At 34.2% G+C, this 18,139-nt stretch overlaps 5 protein-coding genes across 5 annotated transcripts; 3 read left to right on the forward strand and 2 right to left on the reverse strand.

The window, feature by feature from the left end:
- Positions 1-294: 294 nt before the first annotated feature.
- LOC123224690 (UDP-glycosyltransferase 83A1-like) lies at positions 295-2,154 on the reverse strand. Its single transcript, XM_044648381.1, has 2 exons — positions 1,389-2,154; positions 295-1,306 (listed from the first exon to the last, which is right to left on the reverse strand). The coding sequence occupies exons 1-2, from the start codon at positions 1,864-1,866 to the stop codon at positions 399-401; spliced, it is 1,386 nt and encodes a 461-aa protein (XP_044504316.1). The 5' UTR covers positions 1,867-2,154; the 3' UTR covers positions 295-398.
- A 1,903-nt stretch (positions 2,155-4,057) lies between these two features.
- LOC123224908 (UDP-glycosyltransferase 83A1-like) lies at positions 4,058-5,608 on the reverse strand. Its single transcript, XM_044648676.1, has 2 exons — positions 5,128-5,608; positions 4,058-5,055 (listed from the first exon to the last, which is right to left on the reverse strand). Exons 1-2 carry the CDS (start codon positions 5,606-5,608, stop codon positions 4,169-4,171), a joined length of 1,368 nt encoding a protein of 455 aa, XP_044504611.1. The 3' UTR covers positions 4,058-4,168.
- A 3,019-nt stretch (positions 5,609-8,627) lies between these two features.
- On the forward strand, positions 8,628-10,445 carry LOC123226469 (phenolic glucoside malonyltransferase 1-like). Its single transcript, XM_044650991.1, has one exon. It carries the CDS (start codon positions 8,683-8,685, stop codon positions 10,066-10,068), a length of 1,386 nt encoding a protein of 461 aa, XP_044506926.1. The 5' UTR covers positions 8,628-8,682; the 3' UTR covers positions 10,069-10,445.
- Positions 10,446-12,092: 1,647 nt separating this feature from the next.
- On the forward strand, positions 12,093-13,512 carry LOC123226503 (malonyl-CoA:anthocyanidin 5-O-glucoside-6''-O-malonyltransferase-like). Its single transcript, XM_044651031.1, has one exon. The coding sequence runs from the start codon at positions 12,106-12,108 to the stop codon at positions 13,501-13,503; it is 1,398 nt and encodes a 465-aa protein (XP_044506966.1). The 5' UTR covers positions 12,093-12,105; the 3' UTR covers positions 13,504-13,512.
- A 2,549-nt stretch (positions 13,513-16,061) lies between these two features.
- On the forward strand, positions 16,062-17,763 carry LOC123225305 (phenolic glucoside malonyltransferase 1-like). The gene has a single exon (XM_044649238.1). It carries the CDS (start codon positions 16,251-16,253, stop codon positions 17,616-17,618), a length of 1,368 nt encoding a protein of 455 aa, XP_044505173.1. The 5' UTR covers positions 16,062-16,250; the 3' UTR covers positions 17,619-17,763.
- Positions 17,764-18,139: the final 376 nt, after the last annotated feature.

Here is an 18,139-nt window from a genome sequence, read left to right on the forward strand (position 1 = left end):
GCCTCTTTTCGTTGTTGACAATGTCAATGCATGCCAGCCGCCGTGGCTGACCCGGAAAACAAATTTCTCTCTTCTTTCTCCCTAGAGGACTCTTTCATTTTCTTCTCTGTTTTTTTGCTTGTTCCATCAACGTCCATCAAGCTGCTGAGTATTGCTCCACCTTCCGGCCACTTAAAATGAACTTACGGGGAGTTTTTGTCTCCCATTTCAGCCTTTAGGTAGCTTGCACTAACTTTTCTATTGATTTTTAATGGGACTGTAATGTACTTACGTGAGGAGAAACATTAATTTGGATACATTATAAACTAGTGGCTTCAAATATATATGATAAAAGAGAAATACACGATGAAGTTATAATCCAGACTACATGTTTTATTTTCCTTAATTATGATCCATCATTACTTGCGACTGGTGATGGGTTCCTGTGCCTTCATCCATTCAATGAATTTGTTGAAACACTTGTTCGACTCACCACCTTCTTTAACAGTTTCTATGGCAGCTTTCCTCAGTTTCAAAGCTCTTGCTTTATAGTTTTCATCACCAAGAAGATGAGATACCTTAGTTTTAATTTCTTCTCGTGTAATGATACCATTTTCGTCTCTTTTAAACCTCAGTCCCACCAGCCAAATATCACAAATGTAGCTCTCATCCACGAACTGGTCTGCAAAGTATGGCCAGCACAAGAAAGGAAGTCCATTGCTTAAACCTTCCAAGGTGGAATTCCAACCACAATGGCTAAAGAAGCAGGTAATGGAAGGGTGTCTCAGAACCTTCTGTTGCGGTGCCCAACCCACCATTTTCCCACGGTTGGCTACTCTTTCTTGAAACCCTTCTGGGAAGGCTTCGTTGGCATCATCAGTAACGTCTGGCCTCACAACCCACAAAAATGGCTTGTTGGTGAGTTCGAGTCCAAGTGCGAGCTCTTGGAATTGGATCTTGTCTATAATTGTAAAGCTGCCAAATGCAACATAAATGACTGAGTTAGGCTGCTGTTGATCCAACCATTCCAAGCAAGCTGAGTCTTCTTGCCAGAAGTGCCCTACTGAATTCCCTTGTCGATTGCTCGCCAAAAGAGGTCCTATTGGAAGCATATTTGGAACCATGTTGAATGCTTCAGGCTCAAAGTCATAGGTTGAGTTGCCGATAAGGGTTTCTGTCACTTTCACAGCTTCAATGTTCTTGCATATATAGTCAAAGAGTGTTTTTTGGGATAAGCCGCCTCCAATATTGTACCAAACGAAGTTTGTGCTGTCGACTTCCGGTATATCATGTGCCAGCTGAATCATCTGTTTCTTGACTGGAGTTCCTGGAAACAATTTACACCCAACAATCAAAGACAGTGATCATAAATGAAACGAATATTTCTTAACGAGTGAGAGTTTTGTTACCATCAGTATCAATGACTCCATCCTCAACCATCTTTGGAATACTGTAAAAGAAGGCAAGAATAGCTACTGAGGCAGGCCAAAAGGCAGCCTTCTTAACTTTCATCTTCTCCGCAACTTCAAGAGCAAAGCCAACACTCCCATCAACAATGACACAAGCAAGCTTTTCTTCTTCCACTCTATTGATCTCTTCAATGAGTTCTTCCAGCTTCCCAGGCATCACCTTCGGCATGTGTGCACATAACTTCCCTATATCATTCCTATCCTCCCCGGGTTCCATTCCATCTGGAATCGACACCAGACGGATTCCATCCCCTATAGACATTCCGTGTAAAGCGTTGATGACCCGGTTGTGAGTATGTTCTGTGTTGACAAAGGTGATTTTGAAGCCATGTTGAACCAAGCACAAGGAAAGCTCGAGTAAAGGAATTACATGGCCTTGTGCAGGAAAAGGTATAATCAGAACGTGTAGACGGCTCATTTTTTCAATTTTCTCTTTTGTATGTTCTTGTGAATAACTAGTCTAACTGATAGAGATCAGGGTCGGATTCCTAATCGATCCAAAGAGATGCCATTGATGCTCTCGCTGTCATTGGTAGTCGTTCACAACTTATACAAAGATATTAAACCTAATTGAACAAAACAGATTTTCAATAAAATGGTAGGGATGACCAATTACAGGGCAGGTTTGAAAATCAAGGCTTCATAAATTGTCTTTTCCTACGACTTACATATTTTAAATAGACCAAAAGCCTATTTCCAACCCAAGGTTTTGGGGCGCCGTCTGTAAAAAGATATTTCATATAAAATTTCAATCACATTTTTCTCTCAAAATGACGCAGGTTTTGAGGGTGAATTATAACTTTTTCAAATATTAGACTTGATAAGTTTGATGTGTTTTTATAAATTTTAAAATTTTAATATATTTATTAATAGTTAAAAAAAGTAACAATTACATTATTAAAGAATTAAAGAAATTTTAACATTTTAAAATTTATTAGAATTTTAATATTTTTAAAGGTTTAAATAGTATAATTTTAAATTAATAAGAATATATTAATAATTTTATATTTATATTAAATATTATTATTAATTTTATAATATCAATAAAAATACAAAACAATTATTCTTAAGAAAATTAAACAAAATTGATTATAAAAAAGTGAATGATAATTTAGTTTTTTTTTTTTTTTAATTTTTAAAGTGAGAATTTTTGTCATTACAAGAAGCCTGGGTGGGAACACTTTATTAGACCTTTCAAATATTTGAATGTTTACTACAGGGTCACATTGCTTCATTCTTCACCTTTCATCATCCAATTTTAATTGTTTAATTAAATGAGCAATGTTATGTGTATCTATTTTTGATACACAATGATATGTTATTATATAATTAGATGATTTTAAAACATATGTCATCATATGATAAAGAAATATTTAATCACATGATAACACTTTATTTGTGTATATAAATTGTATATTAAAAATAAATACACGTAATTTATTGTAATTAAATATATATCATCATTTGATATTGTATCATGTGAAAGCTCCGGTACATATGGATTACTTGTTTGTTCTCATCACATGCTGCCGGCTGTTACAACTGACAAAAAACTTGTATTCAATGAGTTCATCGGAGTAGATGCAGTGGAGCTAATTAACAGCCGTATTCCTCATCTGCCGCCGCCCTCGTCGTCATCGCCCTGTAAATTATCAATTATGATTTAATATTTTATATTTTTAGCAGTGTGAGAATCTACCAAATCTTGGGAACTGACGTGTAGATTCCAAAATCGTGTTTTTATGGCCGCTCACCCTTAGATCCAGGGTATCTTATACTGGGTTTTGGGCCTTATCACTTCAACGAATCTAACACCGATATTTACTTGGTCTTTGTTAATATTTTGTGAAAGCTCCTGAGGCATCACCTCAAAATTTGTTTCACATAACCTGGCTAAATCACGTATATCCTCCCCTGGGGGGTTCAAATCCCTCTGGAATGGATGCCGGATGGATTTCATTTTCTTCCCCTATATATTTAGTTCTTTTTCTATGATATTCCGTTGTTGTTATTTGCAAGATATTGAATTGAATTTGCTCAGTAATTAGAGAGAAAATCCGTAAGACTGTCCATTCCGCAAGTTAAAATTCCTAACCCCCAATGGAACTGTCACTCCTTTGAATGGAATACCCGTTCTGCTTGGTCGTTCTATGTGAAACTGCCCTGTGCAACCTCCCGTTCTGCTTCTCGAAATTCAGATGCTACAAACACGTTTGGAATGACCAATAGAATGGCCATTGGAATGCCCGTTTTGCCGAAGAATTTCTTGTACAGTGAACGATAATATATGTGGAACAGTCTTGTTCTGATATGTTATGACGCCTGAAATGGTCGATCCTAGTTTGGAAGGACAATTTTAAGTAACATCCATTGTCTTGAGAATTTTAAGTAATAAGAAATTATTCGCATATGAGCCACAATTTTTAACAGCCATTACCTGCTGGTGTGAGTGAATTCTATATTGACAAATGTGACTCTGAATACATGCTTGAATAAGCGTTAAGAAACTCCAGTTAAGGAATTGAATGGCCTCCTTCAGGCAAAAGGTACTGCAAGAAACTTTATTAAGAGGAAAAGAAATTACAGCTAGAGAAGTGAAGGCCATATTGATGAACTTATTCCTAGAATGCATGATAAAGAGTAATACAAGCTGAAATTAAAATTTGGATTAGTTGTAATGGCCAAACTTTCCATGATCACCTTTATGTTGTGGCGAGTTCCTATGCCTTGATCCATTTAATGAAATTGTTTAAATTCTTGTTCGACAGACCACCTTCTTTAACAGTTTCCATGGCAGCTTTCTTCAGTTTCAAAGCTCTTGCTTTAAACTTTTCATCACCAAGAATTTGATCTATCTTAGTTTTAATTTCTTCTCGTGTAATGATACCACTTTCGTCTCTCTTAAACCTCAATCCCACCTGCCAAATATCACAAATGTAACCCTCATCGATGAACTGGTCAGCAAAATATGGCCAGCACAGGAAAGGAAGCCCATTGCTTAAACCTTCCAAGGTGGAATTCCAACCACAATGACTAAAGAAGCAGGCAATGGAAGGGTGCCTCAAAACCTTCTGTTGCGGAGTCCAACCCACCATTTGGCCACGATTGGCTACCCTGTCTCGAAACCCTTCTGGGAATGCTTCATTGGCATCATCGATAATATCTGGCCTCACAACCCATAGGAAGGGCCTGTTAGTTAGTTCAAGTCCTTGTGCCAACTCTTGGAATTGGATCTCGTCTAAAACAGTGATGCTGCCAAATGCAACATAAATGACTGAGTTAGGCTGCTGTTGATCGAGCCAATCCAAGCAAGATGAGTCTTCTTGCCAGAAGGATCCTTTTGAGTTTCCTTGTAATTGATTGCTTAATAAAAGAGGTCCTATTGGAAGCATATTCGGAATCAAGTTGAATGCTCCAGGTTCAAATTCATAGGTTGAGTTGCAAATAAGGGTATCTGCCACTTTCACAGCTTTTGTGTTCCTGCATATAAAGCTAAAGATTGTTTTGTGGGCTAAGCCACCATCAATATTGACCCAAGTAAACTTTGAACTTTCCATTTCAGGCACGCTGTGTGCAAACTGAACCATTTGTTTCTTGATTGGAGTTCCTGCATGGAACGAAATTGCAATTAGAAAATATTAAAACTTATGCTTTGCTAAAGCGAGAGAGAGTGTGTTACCATTACTGTCAATGATTCCATCATCAATCATCTTCGGAATATTGTAAAACAAAGCCAGAGTTGCGGCTGCCACAGGCCAAAAGGCAGCCTTCTTAATGTTCATCTTCTCAGCAACTTCAATAGGAAATCCAATATTCCCATCAGCAATCACACAAGTAACATTTTCATCTTCTACTTTGTTGATCTCTTCTATGAGCTCCTCCAGCCTCCTAGGCATCACCTTCGGCATAGCATCACATAACCTCCCTATATCATTTCTATCCTCGCAGGGTTCCATTCCATCTGGAACAGACACCAGATGAATTCCATCCTCCATGGAATCATTTTCTTGCAATGCATCGATGATCCGCTTGTGATTATATTCTGTGTTAACAAACGTGACTCGACAGCCATGCTTAACCAAGCACAATGAAAGCTGCAGTAAAGGAATTACATGGCCTTGTGCTGGAAAAGGAACTGCCAGAATATGTGGACGACTCATATTTGTGGGTTCCTATGAACAAGGTTTGCTTTGTTTTATGATGATAGGAAATGTGTTCCCTGGACTCATTTTACACAGCCTCCGGTTGAGACCTGCTGGTCGCTGATTGGCTTGTTGATGCAGTTTTCTCTCGTCATGTTCTTTTTTTTTCCATATTATCATCTACTGACCTTCAATGAAACCAAATATATAAATTAATAGTACAGTTGACAACTCCCGGGACAGGCCCTGAAGCATCTTCAACAACTCCGGGGCCGGCGATTTTGTAATTAAATAGTTGAAGTCAACTACAGTGAGTGCGTAATTATATTTGTTAATGAAATAATTTGTCAAGTCTCAGCTTGGAGTTTGGAGTTTTGACTCCTCCAAGTTGAATTTAAACAAAGATTAATGATATTATTTTATCATATGAGTAATATTATTAATTTTATTAATATTTTTTTAATAACATTTTTAATTAATTTAAATAAATTCAAATTTAAACTTATAAATTCGAATTAAATTAGTATCTCAGTTGGCTTAATTGATTAAGACTATTTAATGTTGCCGCCTTACCTTACAATGAGCAGTTGGTTCATTGGTTATTAATTATTTTTATAAAAGATAAATAATTTAATACAAACACTTATACTACTAAAAATAATTAGATTGATGTATTATTATATTATATTATTTGATGGTCTAATTATTTATTTTATTTTTTAAAATCATTAAATTACACCAAGATTTGTTAACTCATTAATTTAAAGTCATTTGTATATGAGTAGACCTATCCACGGAGCATTCCTAATTTGGTGCAATGTGCCATATCACATGCCGTGCCTAATTTGGTGTGACGGACTTTGCAGGCTGTGCCTACTTGCCACAAAACAAAGGTTTGAAGCATGACTTATAACCTCATGAGACATACCTTCGTGGGTTTTTTTGATAGATAGATCCCCATGCTTTATTAGTTAACCTGCCAAAAATTAACTTTTTACATATTTTCTATTTTACAGTTTTTTTAAATTTTTGCAAACTTTGTTAGGTTAACCCGCGGGTTTTTTCTATAGGTCTTCATACGACTGACTTTAAAAGTGAGTTTCGGTACAACCCATATATGTTGATATTCATAATATTAGTCTTATATCATCATATCAAAATTTGATATGGGAGGAGGTTTGCTCATTTTTTTATGTAAGTAACTATTAATAATAATAACTTATTTTTAGCTTTTCTAGTTAGAAACATATATGAATATCATTCTATATTATTTCTCAAATGAACTTAACACAATGTCAATCGGTATTATAATTTTTCTATTCTACATCTTTGAGTTGCAAATTCTAAATAATTAGTTTGGGACCTTTAAATTAATAAAAATAAATTATTATGAGTTACATATAATTTTTCATTTAAGAAAGATACGATAAAGAGGAATTACAAGTTCAAAATTTTATTTGTTTTTAATATTTTTTATCCAAACATAAATTAGAATATGTACAGTACATAACAACAATCCCCGTAAATTTTGATTAACCAACAACAAACTCCTTTAATTTTTCTTCAATATAAAAAACACCAATCATTTATAAAATAAAATTTAAAATTTAAAGATATTGAATTTTTTACCCTAAAATAGACTCAGTTATATATTTATATCATATTTTTTATATTTTAAATATTTTTATCACTTTATATGTTAGAATACTTAAATTACCCTTATCTTCAACCTTATAAACATTTATATTTATAATTTCATGTGAAATATAATTTATTATTATTTAATATTATGATTTCATATTGTTATAATGTTTAATATTGTTATAATATAGTTGAAGTATTGATAGTTAAAATAAAAAATGAATTAACAAAGATCCCAATCTAAATAAAAAATCACATGAAGAACAAGTTGATGTTAATGTCAAGTCTTGGATAATGTAACACCAACCCGTTCTTTAGCGTTTTTTGATCCAGGTTCATCAACTCATTCTTAGTTTTAACTATCGATACTTCAACTGCATTATAACAACAATATAACAACATGAAATCACAACATTAAATAATATTAAATTATATTTCACATGAGATCATAAATATAAATCTTTATAAAGTTGAAGATAAGAGTAGTTTAGATATCCAAGCACATAAAGTAATAAAATTGTTTAGGACATAAAAAATGTGATATAAATGTATAGGTGAACCTATTTTGAGACAAAAAATTCAATATCCTTATAATTTATCTTATTCGTGCAAAAAAAAACAATCAATAAACAAATACTTTCTCAATCTCTTGAATACCAAGTTTAATGCCAAATTCAAAAAGAAATCATCACTATCTTACTTATCTTGCACTTAAAAGCTTCCATTCATTCAGTCCTATCAGAAATCAAAGAAAGAAAATCTTATCTGAAATACACCACCATCATCACCATGCCCAATAATTCACCCCATCTTTGATTCACAGTTGAAATCCAAGAAAATCAACCTACCCAGGAAACCAATTTCAAACAACTTTTTTTTTTAAATGTTAATTATATATATATATATATATATATATATATATATATATATATATATATATATATATATATATATACACTATACAGGATACAGGGGACAAACCTGGCCAGGTAATGATCGAAGAACCAAACACAAAGGTTCAAAACCTCTTCTTTACAATTGTAGTGCCAAATGAGGGTGGGAGTCTGATTAGAACAACAATCACAAGTTCTCCCTTTTCAGTGCCAACCTCGATTGGAGTATAATGTTGAAATAAAAAAAGAGGGCCTAATTAAAACAAATGAAATGGCTCCGAGTTCTCATGGTGAAATCTTGATCTTGGTATAAATATCATTAATGATAGCGCTATGAGAGTTGGTGGAATAGTTTCAAACAGCTCATTTTCTTTTCTTCGGATCAAGAGCTTGATGCTTAAGCTTCATAAAGTCAAATTCTGGTTGATTATCTTCTGATTATATAATAATTAAGGAAATATGAATGCAGTCATTATTTATAGGCTTTAAGCTCAGAACACAGATATCAAAACCTAATACATTGAGTTAGAGATTCGATTTCTCTGAATTTCTATCACCATGGCTTCACATGATCTCCCAGTAGTGAAGATACTTGAGATTTCCCAAGTTAGCCCATTTATCAACTCAGCCAACTCGCTCACACACCTCTCTATTCCTCTTACTTTCTTTGATGTAGTCTGGATCAAATTTCCTCCAATGGAGACTCTGTTCTTTTATCAATTCACTGGCTTAACCCTTCTTCGTTTCAACTCAGAGATTCTTCCTAAGCTCAAACATTCACTCTCGCTCGCTCTTGGTTACTATCTCCCTCTCGCAGGCAAAGTCACATGGCCTCCACATGCCCACATACCTACCATCTCCTACTCTAAAGACGACACCGTTTCTGTCCACGTCGAAGAGTCCAACGCAGACTTTAATCGCCTGTCCGGCGATGATATCCATGAGTCTTCTGAGTCACGTCATTTAATACCCGAGTTGTTGACGTCAGACGAAAGCACATCAAGCATGGCCGTACAAATAACCTTGTTTCCAAATCAAGGGTTTTGTATTGGCGTGGCCATGCACCACGCAGTTTCGGACGGCGCCACCGCCATCGCTTTCCTGAAATCCTGGGCTTATCTATCCGCAAACCTGGGCAAAGAAAACCCTAATTTGTCCCCAGAACTTACCCCATACATTGATCGGACGGTTGTCAAAGACCACACTGGTATTTGCATGATGTACTTGAAGCACTTGTTTCAGTTCAATGAGTCCGATAATCTGGAAGCCAACCAACGAAGCCTGAAGCTGAATGAAGACTTGGGATTGAACCGTAATTCCTTTCGAGCCACGTTTAAACTGACTCGTGAAGATATAAAGAAACTCAGAGAAAAGATATTGTCCACCAAACAGCTTCATCTGTCTACTTTTGTAATTACATATGCGTATGTTCTAGTTTGTTTCGTGAAGGCGAAAGAGGTAGAAGGTCATAGAAACGTTCACTTTATTATTCCAGTAGATTGCAGAAGCCGTCTGGATCCTCCACTGCCCCAAAATTATTTAGGCAACTGTGTTTATTTCCGTGACGCGACTCTGAAAGCAGGTGTTTTCATGGAGGAAAATGGCGTTGCGAAAATCGCGGAGAAAATCAGTGACATGATAAGAGATATTGAGGAGAAGGAACTTCTTGAAGGTGCAGAGGAAGGTTTAGAAAAGCTGGCTAAGATTGCTGAAGCAGAAGAACAAATGTTTACCATTGCTGGGTCGAACCGATCCCAGTTTTATGGAGTTGATTTGGGGTGGGGAAGACCAAAGAAAATAGAGGTAACATCCATTGATCGAACAGGATCAATTGCCATGTCAGAGAGTGGAGATGGAAATGGCGTTGAAATTGGGCTCGTTTCTAGCAGTCATGAAATGGAGAGTTTCAAGTCAGTATTTGTCTCTGGTTTACAGTATGTTTGAAGTTAACCGACGGGGACCAAATCTAGCAGACTCATTATCAATCAGGTTTTACTCATTAAACCGGATTGATTCAGAAGTAAATAGTATTAAATTGTAGTTCAATTGTCAAGTTAAACCAATCTGATCTTTATGCTGATCTTATATAAGTATAATCTGTTTTTAAATTTTAATTATATTATAGTGTCGTCTTCCATCTGATTGTCTCGTCGAGCAGCTGCAATTCAGTCCCTAGGTCTGTAAACATGGCTTAAACGTTGGGCTTGTTTTATTAGACTGGTTTACTTGTAGTTCTTGTTTCTCATGTTAAAATCTATATGGATATAGGAATTGTCAAATAATTATACTCAGTGTTTTATTTTTATAGTGGAAAAGGTTTGGGTGTTATATTTTTTCTATCAATAAAATTATGTGTATTTACTTTAAATACGTAAATAAATATATATTTGATATATATCATTAAGTGATTAAGTGATTTTGAATTAAAGATAAAATAATATTCAATCATATGATGTGAGATATCATATATATACTTATTTGTATACCAAAAAATGAGTACGTATAATATTATTCTTTTTTTATATAAGTTTTGAAATAATCAAAATTTAACATAATTTATGCAAATGTTAGATCAATGTATTTTAATGGTTAAGATTACCATTGAAAATATATTCATCTATCGAACTCATAAATTGAGATATTTACTTATGAAAATGTGTTAAATTGAGATATTTAGAGTAACACTATTTACAAAATATAGAAATTAATAAATATAAATGAATTAATATATTATTATATAATAAAATAATTTAATTATATCATATGACGACTCAGTTATTTGTGTCCATCCATTTATAGGTGAATTTGAAACCTACATATCAACCACACAACTAGTGATTAATACTTCCACTAAGAGTATAATTAAAGGTAAAGTCATGTCAATTATAGAATTAATTAAGTATTAATTGCCCTAATATCTACACCCATTTTCATCTATATGAATGATGATCAATCAGATAATAAATTCTTTATCTGTTTCTTAAATTTCAAATACCATGCCAAATTCAAAAGGAAATTATCACAACCTTGCCTTATCTTGAACTTTAAACACCTCAATAAATCTTCTTAACTATAAAAAATTCACCATTAATTTTTTTTTTTAATATTTATTCTTATCCAATTGAAACCTTATCACCTTCAAGTCCACCATCACCAACATGGCAGCCAGCCATTTCACCTCACCACCATTGGCAGTGTACACTAAGATTCCAAAGACAACAACCCACCACCATCTCAAACAATCCACATGCAGATTACCTGGCAAAACTCATCATTATTTCTTTTCTGTGGGATTGGATTCCATTATCAATTTGGTTTGATTAAGTTTCTTGAGGATCTCTGGCTCATTAGACTCGTGAGTATATGGGAGGTTGTTTGATTTAAAACATTAGTTTTGATGTATAATGGCTTCGATTCAATCGCTTACATTATTGAGTAAAATCTAGTTTAAATTTAATTTGGTATTATAGCTAAACTTGAGTTCAGCTTAAGGAAAATTCGTTGCCCTCAAGTCTGGACTCAGAACTCTCACTCCCTAATAATAAAAATATATTGGCACAAAAACACAACGAACCAAACTAGGGTCTAGAAAACAAACTCAGCTCGCCCATTCTCAAGGAAATGACAGCGAAGAAAAAGTCTAAATCCAAATTAAGCTTATATAAGAAATACACAAACCAATAGTTGCCAACTACTCTTAAAAATCTATCATAATTCTTTTTAAAAAAAAAAAGAACAAACCTTCGAAAAAATGCGATCATTTTCTGGATATTAGGAAATTTCAAGCATATAATTATTAACCGGAGGACAAGTAAGATTACGTAAACTCTTGCTGAAGCCAATGAAATCATGAATAGGAATCTGTAGAGTAGTCAATAAGGTCAGATTTCCTCCTTAAGCTTCCGACTATGGTCATTATATATAGAGGCCTTCACCCTGTAATGGTTGGGTTAGAGATAGAGACTAGTTTTCTGTAACTCAATGGCTTCAAATGACCCAGAAGTGAAGATAATTGAGATATCCCGAGTTTGCCCATTTATCAACTCACCTCAGTCGCCCACCTTCTTCTCTATTCCTCTCACTTTCTTTGACGCCTTGTGGTTAAAATTTCCTCCCGTGGAGTCTCTATTCTTTTATCAACTCACTGACTCAACTCGTCTTAACTTCAACTCAGAAATCCTTCCTAAACTCAAGCATTCACTCTCTCTTACTCTTCTTCACTATCACCCTCTCGCTGGAAAGCTCACATGGCATCCACATGCTGACGTGCCTATCATCTCCTACTCACCCAACGATGCCGTTTCTCTCCTCGTCGCAGAGTCTAACTTGGACTTTAACCGTCTCTCAGGCGATGATATTCGTGAGTCTCCCGAGTCTCGTCATTTAATACCGGAGTTGTTGTCATCCGACGAGAGCGCATCAACCATGGCTCTGCAAATAACCTTGTTTCCTAATCAAGGGTTTTGTATTGGCATGAGCATGCACCACGCAGTCGTGGACGGCGTCGCTGCAATCGCTTTCAAGAAAGCCTGGGCGTATCTGTGCAGACAACTGGGCAACCAACATCCTTCTCTGTTGCCAGAGCTTACCCCATTCTCCGATCGGACGGTCGTCAAAGACCCAACTGGACTTTGCAAGAAATGCTTGAAAAATTGGCTCGATTTCAAAGTCTCCGATGATTCAGAACTCAACCAACGAAGCTTGAAGATATTGGAAGATCTCGTAGTAATTCAAAACTCAGTTCGAGCCACGTTTAAGCTGAGTGGTGAAGATATAAAGAAACTCAAAGAAAAGATATTGTTCAAGCTACAACAAAAAAAACCTACAAAACACTTTCATCTATCCACTTTTGTAGTTACATATGCGTATATTTTAGTCTGCCTCGTAAAATCAAAATCAGTAGAAGGTAACAAAAAGTTCAGCCTCCTGTTCTTAGTGGATTATAGAAACCGTTTGGTCCCTCCACTTCCTGCAAATTATTTTGGCAACTGTGTTTTGACCCGTTTCGCGACTTTAGAAGCAAGTATTTTCATGGATGAAGATGGGGTTGCAATTATTTCCGAGAAAATCAGTAACATGATAAGAGAGATTGACGAGAAAGGGATTCATGAAGCTGTAGAAGAGAATTTAGAAAGCTGGGGCAATATGGAAGGAGAAGAAATATTTAGTATTGCTGGGTCGAATCGAACCAAGTTTTATGAAATTGATTACGGGTGGGGAAAGCCAAAGAAAATAGAAATAATATCTATTGATCGAACAGGAGCAATATCCATGACAGAAAGTGGAGATGGCAATGGCGTTGAAATTGGAACGGTTTTGAGCAGGAATGAAATGGAGATTTTCAAGTCTGTGTTTGTTTCTGGTTTACAGGACGCCTGAAGTCTGCGATATCCCGTATAATTAATATGGTATTGTCTTTAATTGTCATTTTATTTTATTTTTTTAAATATGAATGAAAAATAAATTTTAAGATGTTTTAACTTTTAACAACGTTACGGTTTAAATCAATAAAATTTTGGATGTAACTTTTTTTTTAAAAGTATTTAATTGAATTATATAATTAAATAATTTTAAATTAATAATAAATAATATTCAATAATATTATGATATATTATCTAAATATCTAATTATATTAATCTTATTAAATATTATATTTATATATGTATGGAGGATTACTATATATCACAAATAAAATATTTTGTAGTTCATAATATAAAAATTAAGGCAAGTAATTCTGTATGCACAAAAATTAATTATATAAACTATTTATTATTAAATTCTTATTCTTTATTAATTGAGCGAAATTTCTAAAAAAATATCATTTTTGTATTAATAGGATTTGACTTGAGTCAGTTCATTTTTAAGTATGTGTTGGTTTGAACTAATGAAATTTGAATTAAAATTTTAGTTTAATTTGAGTTGAAGAATTTGTGATTTTATGATTTTTGTTTTTCTTCTTTAAACATTTATATTCTTCTTCTTCTTCCTAATGTTATTATTCATTATTCAAATCATAATATGAAGAAATTGTTTAATTAATTTAAAATATAAAATTAATAAATATATGAAATTGCATGAACACGTAAGGAAATCACAAGAAACGTTTGAACTGAAAATAGATAGAGGCCATTAATCTTTCAACAATATCTCTCGTCAATGTCCTCTCCACATTCATATTCATAAAATGTAAAAATACTTACGTCCTTCTGTTTTACAATTTTAGATGATAAAAAATTTCACTTCTGTGTGATGCTTTTACGTCGCTGAGAACATTTTATCTGGCAATTTTCTAAGGGGACAGTGTTCTTTCTTAATAGAGGACTGGAGCATATGCTATGCTGGAGGGTGCTGAAATTGGAAAGGTTTTGAGTAGGCATGAAATGGAGGCTTTCAAGTCTCTCTTTCTTCCTGGTTTACAGGACCTTTGAAGTCATACAATAACACTGCATTGAATTTATGTTATACTAGTGTAACCCTCTAATTAATTTCTTAAAAATATAAAGTTAGACATGTTTATAATATCACAATTAGGACAGCTAATTATGTATGAACAAATTAATTATATGTCCTTCATATATTTAAATTTTTATTCCATAGTGGTTGAGAAAAATTATTAAGAAAATGTCGTTTTTATATTAATAAAATTAGAGTTGGATTTGATTTTAGCTAATTCAATCTTAATTCAAGTTAACTTAAATAAGTTAAACTTTAGTTTGATTTAAGTTTGAGAACTTGTTATTTTAACGATTTTTTTTTTAGATATTTTTATTTTTATTCTTAAATGACTCTGGTCTTTCCTTTTGATATTATTATTTATTATTCAAATTATAATTCAAAGAGATTAAATAATTGAAAATATAAGCTTAATAAATATATGGAATTGCATGAACACATAAAGGAATTCTTCAGAAACGTTTGAAGTGAAGACAGACAAGGGCCATCCATCATTCAACAACAGCCTGACCCGCTTCTTCAACAAATTGAGGATGAGCTTATGAGCTTAAGGATTGAAAGAATAGTGGATTTAGCCAATTCATGCAATCTTGTGATTAATTGCTTTACTCAAAAGAGATCTCATTTAAGAAATACAATTGAAAATTTGTTCAACGATCATTTGGTGTATGGTAGAGCCCTGTAAATAATTATTTTTCATCCAAAGTTTAATGAAACAACAAATTATCATTTTTAAAGTTTTAAAATATCAAATTCTCATTTGTTATTTATTTTTGTTAGTAAATCTATTTAATTTTTCTTAAAATTATTATTTTATCTTTTTATTAAAATTATAAACGATAATTAATATTCAATATAAATGTTAAATTACCAATATAATGTTACTAATTTAAAATTTTATTAGTTAGATTTCTAAAAAAAAAAACTATAAAGAATTATAAAATATTATGTTTTGATCAATTTTATAGGGATGTTAAGTGTCATTTTCAAACCATCCGATGGACATATTGACACTCATAATATGTTTAAAAATGATAATTTTTTCCAAACTTTTAGAAAAGAAAAAAGAGTAAGGAAAAAATAAAAAATGAAAAATAAGAAAAAATAGATAAATTTATGCAAAAATATTTTTTTTGACTATAAGAAATTCATTAATAGAAATAAATTATTCCTAATCTTCCTCTAAGTCTGCAGACCAAAAACATACTCATACTGTTTCTAACTCAATAGAACATAAACATATTCATTTAATCATTGAGTTAAAAGAATTATGAAGTAAAGAAAGATATAGAGGGAGCTACCTATAGAGAAGCCAAAAGTACATAATTAAGCAAATTACATCATTGCTTACCTCATAAAACAAACATATCCATGGGCCATGCACAACCATTATTGTACTGGGGTCACGGTCTGTGGCCCCAGTACAATAATGCACGCTTTTGAAAAACAAAGCAAAGCTGTGAATGCTCTGCATACAAGCTATTGGAGCATACCAGCTTTTGGTGTGTCAATTAATGTCACTCTATAATTGCTTAAGAAAGGGCACTTCTTCTTTGCGATGCTTATTCATGGCTGAAAATATATCATTGTTTCAACTTAAAAGAGATATCAAAGCATTATATATTTGAGATCGATACACTCTTTCACTCAGATTTAATTCCCTCTAAGCGTCCATGGCTTCACATAACCCAGCGGTGAAGATACTAGAGACAGTCCGAGTTAGCCCTTTTACCAATTCTCCCACTCATTTCTCTCTTACTCTCACTTCCCTTGACGCTATGGTGTTAAAATTTCCTCCCGTGGAGACTCTGCTCTTTTATCAACTCACTGCCTCAACCCTTCTTCGCTTCAACTCAGAAATCCTTCCCAAACTCATACATTCACTCTCTCTCACCCTTCAACACTATCTCCCTCTCGCTGGAAAGCTCACATGGCCTCCACATGCTCACCTACCTATCATCTCCTACGCACCCCATGACGCTGTTTCTTTTCTTGTCGCTGAAGCTAACTTAGACTTTAACCGTCTCTCAGCCGATGATATTCGTGAGTCTCCCGAGTCACGTTGTTTAGTACCAGAGTTGTTGTCATCTGACGAGGTTGCATCAATCATGGCTCTACAAATAACCTTGTTTCCTAATCAAGGGTTTTGCATTGGCATCACTACACACCATGCAGTTGTGGACGGCAGCACTGCAATCGCTTTCATGAAATCCTGGGCTTATCTATGCACGCAACTGGTAGTGGGCAAACAACACCCTTCTTTGTTGCCTGAACTGATCCCATTCTTTGATCGGAGGGTTCTCGAGGACCTAACTGGATTCAAGGCGTCTAATATTTTTGAATTCAAACAACGAAGCTTGAAGTTGAAAGACGATTTAGGAGTGAAGAACAACTCAGTTCGAGCCACGCTGAAGCTGAGTCATGAAGATATAAAGAACCTTAAAGAAAAGATATTGTCAAAACTGCAAGAAAAAATACCCACCAAACAGCTGAATTTATCCACTTTTGTGGTAACATATGCATATGTTTTAGTTTGTCTCGTGAAAGCAAGACAGATGGAAGATAACAAAAACGTCAACTTTTTATTTCAAGTGGATTGCAGAAGTCGTCTCGATCCTCTGCTTCTTGCAAATTACTTCGGCAACTGTATTCTTGCTCGCGACGCATCCGTGAAAGCCAGTGTTTTCAAGGAGGAAAACGGGGTTACAAATATCGCGGAGAAAATCAATGACATGGTAAGAGATATTAGTGAGAAAGGACCCCTTGACGGTGTGGTGGATCGTTGCAAAAGGATACAAAATATTGTGGAAGCAGGGGAAGAGTTCATAAGGATTGGTGGGTCGACCCGATTCAAGTTTTATGGAGTTGATTACGGGTGGGGAAAACCAAAGAAAGTAGAGATAATATCTATTGATAAAACTGGAGCATTTACTATGTTGGAGACTGGAGATGGAAATGGCGTTGAAATTGGAAAGGTATTGAGTAGGCATGAAATGGAGACTTTCAAGTCCCTGTTAGTTTCTGGTTTACAGGATCCTTGAAGTCGACTGTAACATTGCACTGTTCCTCCATTTCATTTTTATATTTTAATTAATGTTATAATAAGTTGGACGTCTCCTAGGCCTCTCCGGCCCGACCCATTCTAAAAATGCAAGGCTCAACAATAATATGATCTACATTCGTATAGACGGTGTCAAACCTACGGGGTTATACAGTCGTATTGAGGATTTTAGGATCGGACCCATAATAAGTGGAAAAGCCACTAGTAAAATTGAAGTGATATAATTATGGATGGAGTCATGTAAGGCCGATAGGGGACACTACCCCTGAAATTTAAAAAAGAAAAAAATTATTGTAATTTATATATTAAAAATTGTTGCAGATGGTGGATTTTTCCACCCCATATTGTTGACTTTGGCCAAAAGGCAATGAGAATGCATTAAATTAACTTGGAAAATTGGCTATGTTTACAGCCATATTTGTTGACTAATGGGGCAGCCAAGTGTCTATAAATACTGCCCCCTTACTCTTCATGAGATATATGCAATTCTCTCTTCTCTTC

Source organism: Mangifera indica, chromosome 9, assembly GCF_011075055.1.
Source record: "Mangifera indica cultivar Alphonso chromosome 9, CATAS_Mindica_2.1, whole genome shotgun sequence".
NCBI lineage: Eukaryota > Viridiplantae > Streptophyta > Magnoliopsida > Sapindales > Anacardiaceae > Mangifera > Mangifera indica.

Excerpts from the sequence above, each read along its gene's own strand:
- LOC123224690 (XM_044648381.1), bottom strand. The coding sequence starts at position 1,866 with ATGAGCCGTCTACACGTTCTGATTATACCTTTTCCTGCACAAGGCCAT. Across the intron at positions 1,307-1,388 it reads TGGAGTCATTGATACTGATG|GAACTCCAGTCAAGAAACAG; the intron begins GTAACAAAACTC and ends AATTGTTTCCAG.
- LOC123224908 (XM_044648676.1), bottom strand. The coding sequence starts at position 5,608 with ATGAGTCGTCCACATATTCTGGCAGTTCCTTTTCCAGCACAAGGCCAT. Across the intron at positions 5,056-5,127 it reads TGGAATCATTGACAGTAATG|GAACTCCAATCAAGAAACAA; the intron begins GTAACACACTCT and ends CGTTCCATGCAG.
- LOC123226469 (XM_044650991.1), top strand. The coding sequence starts at position 8,683 with ATGGCTTCACATGATCTCCCAGTAGTGAAGATACTTGAGATTTCCCAA.
- LOC123226503 (XM_044651031.1), top strand. The coding sequence starts at position 12,106 with ATGGCTTCAAATGACCCAGAAGTGAAGATAATTGAGATATCCCGAGTT.
- LOC123225305 (XM_044649238.1), top strand. The coding sequence starts at position 16,251 with ATGGCTTCACATAACCCAGCGGTGAAGATACTAGAGACAGTCCGAGTT.